At 36.0% G+C, this 9,619-nt stretch overlaps 1 protein-coding gene across 2 annotated transcripts; it reads right to left on the reverse strand.

Moving 5' to 3' along the window:
- Positions 1–8,253: 8,253 nt before the first annotated feature.
- LOC123238722 (olfactory receptor 52J3-like) lies at positions 8,254–9,401 on the reverse strand. 2 transcript variants are annotated; one of them, XM_044665928.1, is made up of 2 exons: positions 9,394–9,401; positions 8,254–9,178 (listed from the first exon to the last, which is right to left on the reverse strand). In XM_044665928.1, exons 1-2 carry the CDS (start codon positions 9,399–9,401, stop codon positions 8,254–8,256), a joined length of 933 nt encoding a protein of 310 aa, XP_044521863.1. The 2 variants fall into 2 exon arrangements, with proteins under 2 accessions (XP_044521863.1, XP_044521862.1); XM_044665927.1 differs by lacking the exon at positions 9,394–9,401 and having other exon boundaries at positions 8,254–9,189.
- Positions 9,402–9,619: the final 218 nt, after the last annotated feature.

Below are 9,619 nucleotides of genomic sequence, written 5' to 3' on the forward strand. Positions count from 1 at the left end.
AGATGGCGGAGTAGCACAGAAAGCTGAAACCATTCTGAAATCCTCTCAAATAAACTTTAAAAGAGAACCTCAAAACCAATACTGGAGTCACAGAAACTGTTGAGAGCCGTTGGATGTAGAAATGCCATTGGAGAAATAGGATCAAATTTAGGGCCTGTTATCTGGATTCCCTACGTGACCAATCCAGGCTGAAGCAGTCTTTGTGTTTGGTTCTGGTCACCTGAGCCCCGAAAAGCTCTGGTACCAGCAGGTAGGTTAATCCAAAAACAACTTGATCCCTCCAAGAGGCTATTAGGAGTCATTTAGAGAAACAGAGTCTGTAACAGATAATTTATCTGGATCCCATTACAAAATCATCAGCAAGTAAAACTGTGTGTATGATTTTTCTGCACTTCATGTCAGGACAGACAGAATGGGCAGTCTAAGATAAAAATCTGAGGCTCCCCTTTTGACTCAGTTTTTGATCCCCACCTTTCTTAGAATTCTTATTGGAGAGTTTTGAAGTGGCAGACCAGTATCTACTGAGTTGATGATTCCTTTCCTTGATAATTGAGAAGCCTGAATCCTAACAAATGTTACTTAGATAAGATTGCATATTTAGATTAGAAATGGCTCCTTTAGTCTGGACTTCATTTGGCCAAATGCAGGATTTGATTGGTGGGCATCTCCAAGGGGTATTTCTGCTCCCAGAATTATCCCCTACTAAGTTGGTGGTTGGAATTTGACCATTTGTCTTTGCACCTTTACTCTTTAAACTTCAATGGGTTATTTGTTATCCCTTCACTGCTGTAACTCTTTCTTTGTGTTCTTTGTTTGAAATCAGTATATAATAAACTCCCAAGCCCACAGAATTCAGAACAGCATGGCCTAACCACTAGTCTAGTTGTTCTCATTTTCTTTCTCCTGCTTTAACCATCCTATGCCACCACGCCACTCAGGACCCCAAAATCATATAGAGGCAGGCTCCCTATAAGAAACAACAAGGAGATGGCATGAAGTGACTCTCCTGCAGAAAACAACTCGAAAGTTAGGCAGAGTGGATCTACTTCTTGGAGTGAAGGGGGGAACCAAAAGTAAAACTTCACACAGAGAAGTTCAAGCTGCCCACCCACCCACCCCCACTGACTGGACCAGATTTTGAACCTGTACACAAGCTAACTTGAAAACACTAGGACCCTGCCTAGTCTAATGGCAGAGCATCTCATGTCCACTCCATTTGTTAATCTGGGCAATTTATAGTTTTGTGAATATTCACCCATTTCACCTAGATTGTCATATTTATTGCCATATAATTGGGCAAAATAGTTCTTAATAATTACCTTAATTTCCTCTTCAATAGAGGTGAGATAGCCCTTTTCATCTTTGATAGTTAATTTCATTCTTTCTTTTTTTAAATTAGATTATCCAGTACTTTATCTATTTTATTTGTTTTTTTTTTCAAAGTACCAGCTCCTAGTCTTATTTGTTTGTTCAATAATTCTTTTACTTTCAATTTTTTAAATTTCTCCTTTAATATTTAGGATTTCCATTTTAATTTTTATCTGGGGATTTTTAATTTATTCTTTTTCTAATGTTTCTAATTTTTTAAGTTGCAAGCACAATCTCAATTTTGTTGCTAGAGGCACTCAGAGACATAAATTTTCTCCTGAGTACTGCTTTGGCTGTATTCAATAGGTTTTTGATATATTATCTCCTCATTGTCATTCTCTTTAATGAAATCTCTTAATCCTTTCTATAATTTTTTGACCTACCAGTTTTGAAGAATTATATTATTTAGTTTCCAATTAATTTTAAATTTGTCTTTCCATGAACCCTTGTTAATTATAATTTTATCACATTATGATCTGAAAAAGTTGCATTTATTATTTCTGCTTTTCTGTATTTGTTTGCAATATTTCTATGCTCTAGTACATGCTCGTTCTTTGCATATATACCATGTATTAACTCTAATTTTTCTAGCATTTCAGTCACTTCCCTTACTTCTTTCTTATTTATTTTTTGGTTAAATTTATCTAGTTCTGAAAGGGGAAGGTTGAGATCGTTCAATAGTATGGTCTTACTATTTATTTCATCCTTGAGTTCCTTTATTTTTTCCTTTAGAAATCTAGATGCTATACCATTTGGTGCATAAATCATTAGTAATGATATTACTTCATTGTTTATAGTACCCTTTAGAAATATGTAATTTCCATCCCTATCTCTTTTAATCAGATTAATTTCTACATTAGCTTTGTCTGGTATCATGATTGCTACTCCTGCTTTTTTTGCTTTAGATGATGCATAATAAATTCTGCTCCAGCCTTTTACCTTGAATTTGTGTGTGTCATCCTGCCTCAAATATATAAACAACATATAGCAAGATTCTGGTTTTTAATGCACTCTGCTATCTGCTTCTATTTTTGTATGAGTTAATCCCATTCACATTCATAGTTATGATTACTGTGTATTGTCCTCCATTGTATTTATCCCCTTTATATCCTGCTCTATTCCTTTTCTCTCTATTCTTCCTCACCAGTGTTTGCTTTTTGTCACCCCCACTTCACCCTTCCTCCAAATACCTCCCTCTTCCATTTTATTATTCCCTTTTTACTACTCTGTTGTGTAAGATAGAATTTTGTAACCCGCTGACTATAATTGTTTTACCCTCTCTTAAATTAAAGTTTAAGCTTTGTCTATCACCACTCTTATCGTTCCCTCTCTATAATGATTTTTATGCCTCTTTATGTTATATAATTTACCCCATTTTATTTCTCCCTTCTCTTTTCTCTTAGTGCAACCCTTTCTTTCAGCCCTTGATTGATTGTTTTTACACATTATTAATATGCATACATATCATATCATACATGTCATTCCATATCATCACATTTATGTATACATCATACCGTCATAATCAGCTTACTTTTTCACCCTTTCTGAGTAAATTCCTCTTATCCTTTCTATTAGAAAGAGTAATTTTGAGAATTACAGAAATCCTCTTTCCATGTAGACATAGAAACATTTTGACCTTAATTAGTTCCTTAAATTTTTTCATCCTTATTTACCTTTTTGAGTTTGTGTCTCATGTTTGGAATTCAAAAATTTTTGGTTTAGGTCTGGCTTATTCCTCTGCAATCCTTGTAAATCTTCTGACTTATTGAATTTCCATTTTTCCCCCTGAAAGAATATACTCTGTTTTGCTGGATAGGTGACTCTGGATTGCAAAGCCAAATCTTTTGCCTTCATGAATATCATATTCCATGCATTTTGATGCCTTAATGTAGAATACACTAGGTTCTATATAATCCTGATTATAGTTCCATGGTATTTGAATGGTTTCTTTCTGGCTGTTGGAAGTATTTTTCCTTGGGTTGATGACTCTTGAATTTAGCTATTATATTCCTGGAAGTTTTCATTTGAGGATTTCTTTCTGGAGGTGATCTGTAAATTTTTTGAATTTTAATTCCATTTTTTTGATCAGGGATCTCTGGGCAGTTTTCTTTCATAATATTTTGTAGTGTGATGTCCAACATTTTTTCTTGATCATGGCTTTCAGATAATCCAATAATTCTCAAATTGTCTATTTTCTAGGTTAGTTGTTTTTTAAAGTAAGATATTTCATGTTTGCCTCCGTTTTTTTTTCATTCTTTTGATTCTGCTTTATTGTTTCTTGATTTCTCATGAAATAATTAGTTTCTATATAGTCAGTTCTGATTTTTAAGATCTTATTTTCCTCTGTCCATTTTTGGTTCTACTTTTCTATTTCTTTTTTTTTAATTTTTAAATTTCATTAATTAGTTTAGAAAATTTTCCCATGGTTACATGATTCATGTTCTTTGCCTTCTCTCCTCTCTCCCCTGTCGTGGAGCCAATGAGCAGTTCTACTGCTTTTACATATATCATTGTTCAAAACCTATTTCCATAGTCTTAATATTTGCAATAGAGTGATCATTTAAAGTCAACATCCCCAATCATATTTCCACAGAACCATGTGATCGATCATATGTTTTTCTTCTGAGTTTCTCCTCCCACAGTTCTTTCTCTAGATATGGATAGCATTCTTTCTCATAAGTCCCTCAGAATTGTCCTAGATCAATGATGGGCAAACTTTTTAAAGAGGGGGCCAAAGGAAAGGAAATGCTCATCTGTCAGTCTGTTTCTAAGACAACTCTTTTGAAGTTTCATTGTATTGTATCCTACTCATTGTATTCTCAGATTATGAATAATGTCGTGTGGTGGGATAGAACCTTTTAGGGGGCCACATCTGGCCCAGTAGGCCGTAGTTTGCCCATCACTGTCCTAGATCATTGCATTGCTTCTAGTAGCAAAGTCCATTACATTCAAATGTGTCACAATGTATCAGTCTCTGTGTGGTTTTTCTTTTTCAATTGGCATATTTCTTCTTCCATCACTTTCATTTCTCTTTCACACTTTTCCTCTGCCTCTCTTAATTGGTTTTTAAAGTCATTTTTTTGAGTTCTTCCAGAATCTTTACCTTGCTCTTTGTCTCCATAAAAATTCTTTAGAGTTAGGTTTTTTTTTGTTGTTGTTGTTTGCTCATTTCCCCATCTTATTATAGGTAACCTTGGGGGAATGATATGATTGTCTGAGAGATGAGAGCTCTGAGAGCCCCCTCCCTCTGTTGATTCAATTGCCCTTGTGATGCTAAAAACTTAAAGACTTGCCTCAGGCTTAAGTGTAAGTTTTTTATCTGATTATGATCTTGATCAGGTCAGGGGCTGATCAAATTCTAACCCCATGCTTAGGTTTAAGTTTTTTTTATCTCACTGTATACTTGATCCAATCAGGCACACCCTTTATTGCTCTGTCTTAGAGCTTTGTCCTGAGCTTTAGGGGGAAAGATCAGTACTTAATACTTAGTACTATCAACCATTCCAAAGTGGGAACTAAGTCCTTATCCCAAATCCCAGAATAGAATTCCCTGGGCTGGGGTTCTGGACTTCTCCATAAATTTGAAATTTCAAGAGATATGGATTGACTTTTACCACTATTTGCCCAGGCAGAATTTCAGGGTCTGGATTTTGGCTTGGGGTTAGGTTTTGAACCTGGAATAGCTGATGTGGGGTGGAGGTATGTGGCTTGCTCTTAGCTTGTTCTTCACTCTTTGCAAGCTACCTAGCTAGCACATTCATGCTAACCATGGATCCCTCTCACCTCAGTACCCCAGATGTTCTCTGCCTACCTTTTGGGTTTTTCTTTGCTTCAAAGTTGTTTCACTCTGTCTCCTTGTTGGTTCTTTCTCTCCTGTATTTGTTTCGTAGTAAAATTTTCATCTTGGTAGGAGAGAATTCTCATGCTGGCCCAGAGCTGCTCTAATTTACTCTGCCATCCTGGCTCCACCCCGAGAACATAAAACTATGCTATTCTTCATGTTTATTTATAGTTTTATTTTGAAGTTTTGGTTTTATATGTGTATATTCTTATAACAATGGCAATATGGAAGTATATTTTGCATGATAATACATGTATATTAGATCAAATTGCTTTCAGTCTCTGAAAGGGGAAATGGAAAGGACTGAATGAGACAATAAGGATCCTATAATTTCAGAAAACATATTGAAAAATTTTATTACATGTAATTCAAAAAATAAAATACCTGAATTAAAAGAAAAAATGTGTGGGGAATAAAGGAAAAGACATTGTTATAGATTATTAGGACTGGAGAATAATGATTTTTTCAAAGTTAATTCTCAATCTCTTCAAACACAGAGTAATCATTCTTATTCTTAAAGGTCCTCTCATTCATTTTTCTAATTGTCTCAACTTGACATTGTTTAGAAGTTCATTTTGAAATCTAACCCCCATTCCTTCTGCCATTGGATTAATCAGTGAATGCTGATTTCTTCCTCTAAGAAGCATACAGGAGATTGCTGCTTCATGGATAAGAGGCTGAATTGAGCTCAAGACAAACTTGGGAGGGTCACTAGTCTTTTCATTGGTAATGCTGGAAAGTTTTCTATTTCATTGAATAACCATTTTTTCCTCTGAAGGATTTTACTTTTTATTGTTTGGTATTAGTATTAGTATTCTTAGTATTTGTTTACTCTTATTATTCTTGGTTGTAGTACTAACTCCTTTGCCCTCCAGAATATCATTTTCCAGGCCAACTGATCCATTAAAATAGAAACCATTAAATCTTATGCTATTCTGACTATAGCTCCATGATATTTGAATTGTTTCTTTTTGGCAACTTGCAATATTTTCTCCTTGACTGGGAGCTCTGGAGTTTGGCTATAATGTTTCTGGGAGTTTTCATTTAGGGTTTTCTTTCAGATGGTGATTGTTGGATTTTTTCAATTTCTATTTTTAGAATTTTAAATATTATTTCTAGAATATCAGAGCAGTTTTCCTTAATAATATCTTAAAAGATAAAGTATAGTTTATTTTTCTTCTCATGGTTTTCAATAAGTCCTATAATTCTTAAATTATCCCTCAGTATTCTATTTTCAAGGTTATTTTTTTAATCTATGAGATACTACACATTTTTCTACTATTTTATTTTCATTCTTTTGATTTTGTTTTATTGTTTCTTGTTGACTTCTGGAATCAGCTTCCACTTGCTCAAGTCTAATTTTTAAGAAATTATTTTTTTTCAGTGAGCTTTTGGACGTCCTTTTCCATTTGGTCCATTCTACTTTTTGAGGAGTTCTTCTCAGTGAATTTTTCTATATCCTTTTCCTTTTGGTCATTCTGTTTTTAAGGACTTTTTTCTATTTAGAAGATTTTTGTGCCTTTTTAATTAATTCATTGATTTATTTTTTTATCAACTGGCCCATTTTGTTTCTTTAAGATTCAGTTGTTTTGTGTATGCATATGTTTCTCCTTTACCAAGCTTTCAACTCTTATTTCATGATATTTTTGCATCACTACTCACATTTCCTTTCTCAGTTTTTCATCTACTTCTCTGATTTTTAAAAATATTTATGAGCTCTTTCAGGAATTATTTTGGCTTCAGCCCAATTCACTTTTCTGGAGGTTTTGGATATTATAGTATTGAGTTTGTTGTCTTCTTTTTACTTTATGTTTTGATTTTTCCTCTCACCAAAATAACTTTCTTTGTTGAATTTTAATCGTGTTATTTGTTAATTTTCCAACTTTTTCCCTAACTTTTAACTTTTAAAAAAAAGCTGTGAGTGTGGGGCTCCATTCTTGTGATGAAGAGGAGCTGTCCCAAACTCTAGGATTTTTTTGTAGTTACTTTCACAGGTAGTTCTGAGGATATATAAGTGTTTGGTACTCTCAAGATATGATGAGCAAAGAAGTGGTGAGTTTATTATTCTCCTGGCCTGTGCTCTGTTTTATAAGTGACCTTGAGCATTATTTTCCACCCTGGACCTATAACTAGGTTTTCCAGGTCCCCTGCCACTAAAGCACTAGAGTGCTAGTACTTTTTCTCATCCTGAGACTATGACCTAGGACTATGATCTGGATTTGCATATGAGCACAACAGCTCCTTTTGACCAGTTGTCCAACCTTCTTACTAGAGCTTTGAACCCAAGGTCAGCACTAGCTTACCAAGGTAGCCTCCCCTGGCACTCTGGTCTTTGTTCCAAGCTCCCCTCAGCATGACAGGTCCTTCCTGATATCCTTTTTAGTTGTCTTGATTGGGATATTCTTCACCCTGATCCTTTTCTGGATTCTTCTATACCAGAATTCATTTGAGACATTAATTTAAAGTTGTTTGAAAGAGAATTTGGTAGAAAACAGATTGGTCACTGCTTTTTCTCCAGTGTCTTGGCTCTGCCTATTCCTCCCTTAGCCCCATTTATTTTTGGTTACCTCATATTCTAGGAATTTATTTCCATGAAAATAAGCTGGAATCTGTTTTTATATGGCTATTTTACATTCTGTCCTCCTGGACCAGTTCAGCCTAACATGAGTTCCATTTACCAATCTCTACCTCATGCCCTCTTCCTGCCAACTTGAAAATCATATTCTATACCTATAAAACATAAGTTATGACACACTGGCAAGAAACTAGTCATGATTTCTCAGACATTCCATGACCAGATGAATCTGAACCCTTTGGCTGTTTAAAAAAAAAAAAAAGTAACATATTCAAAAAATTTCTCTAAGAAAGTTGGACAGGCCTATATAGTCTTAAGTATTTAATTATATTTGGGTCCTGTAGCCACTGGTAATTCCCTGATGGTACTTTAAGTTGATAAGAAATAACAACTTTTTCAAGGAACTGGGCCACATTGAATACTTACTTGACAGTATCTTATCCATTAAGCATTCAGGAGAATCAAAGGTCTATTTCCCAGTGAAGGTTCTGAGGACCCGCTCTCTGATTTGCTTAGTCCTAACACCATAGATGACAGGGTTAAGTGCTGGTGGGATGACCACATAGAGGTTGGCAACAAGAATATGGATATATTGGGGGATGTGGTGACCAAATCGGTGAGTGAGGAAAGAGAAAAGAGATGGTATGTAGAATACACATATAACTGCTACATGGGAACTGCAAGTACTAAGTGCCTTGAGCCGAGCATCACGAGAAGGGAGGCGGAAGACTGCACGTAGGATTAAAGAATAGGAGATGCCAATCATGATCAGACCAAAGGCCATGAAAGAAGCAACAAAGAGTCCATAGATGGCATTGATACGGATGTTGGCACAAGCTAGCTTGGCAATGCCCATGTGTTCACAGTAGGCATGAGCAATGACCCGAGTCTGACAGAAGGGCAGGCGATAGGTTAAATATATGATAGGCAGCATGAGCACAAAAGGGCATAGAAAAATGGTCATCCCAATGCCCGCGAGTACATTGACTGTCAGAATAGTTGTGTAGTGAAGTGGGGCACAGATGGCCACATAACGATCAAAGGCCATGGCAAACAGGACAGATGACTCCATACCTGTGAAGGTATGAATAAGAAACATCTGGGCCAAGCAGGCCCCAAAGCCGATCTCATGAGCTGCAAACCAGAAGATGCCTAGCATCCGGGGCACAGAGGACGTGGACAAGGCCAGATCAGTACTTGAAAGGATAGCCAAGAAGTAGAACATGGGATCACGGAGTGTCCTCTCAGCCCAGATCACCAATAAGATGGTGACGTTGCCCAGCAGAGCCACAATGTAGACAGAACAGAAAGGCAGGGAGAGCCAGATATGAATATGTTCCAAGCCTGGAATGCCGAGGAGGATAAATGTTGCTGGATGGAAGATAGTTGCATTACTCTTGGACATCCTATCATAGGCTGAATGGCCAGCAGAATTTTCCTCTCCTTGGAAGGAAAGAAGCAAACAGAGGTGGTTGTGTAAATGGTTAGCCCTTGAGGTTAACACATGGAACTACTGAGGCCAAGTTAATGGCTATGATACCTTGATGAGCCTATGAGATCTTATTACCAAATTGACCCTCATATCCTGTAACAGATTAACCTCATTCACAGACTCATCCCTATATCTGGTTATAGATGGAAAATTATAAGTTAAACCATGAGCCAATCCCTAATTTTGGACAAAGATGGGGCAACTGTTAACTTGATTTAGTATTCAACGTGATCAATGAGTGAATCCTAACTTAATTTCAAACTAAAAAATTATCCTTGTTTGAGAATTACTTCCCATAATTCCAATAAAAAGGAAACTAACACTTGGAAGCTACCTCAGAAAT

The sequence above is a fragment of the Gracilinanus agilis genome, chromosome 3 (assembly GCF_016433145.1).
Source record: "Gracilinanus agilis isolate LMUSP501 chromosome 3, AgileGrace, whole genome shotgun sequence".
NCBI classification, from domain to species: Eukaryota; Metazoa; Chordata; class Mammalia; order Didelphimorphia; family Didelphidae; genus Gracilinanus; species Gracilinanus agilis.

What these genes read in the sequence shown, in the direction of transcription:
- LOC123238722 (XM_044665927.1), bottom strand. Translation starts at nt 9,189, where the DNA reads ATGTCCAAGAGTAATGCAACTATCTTCCATCCAGCAACATTTATCCTC.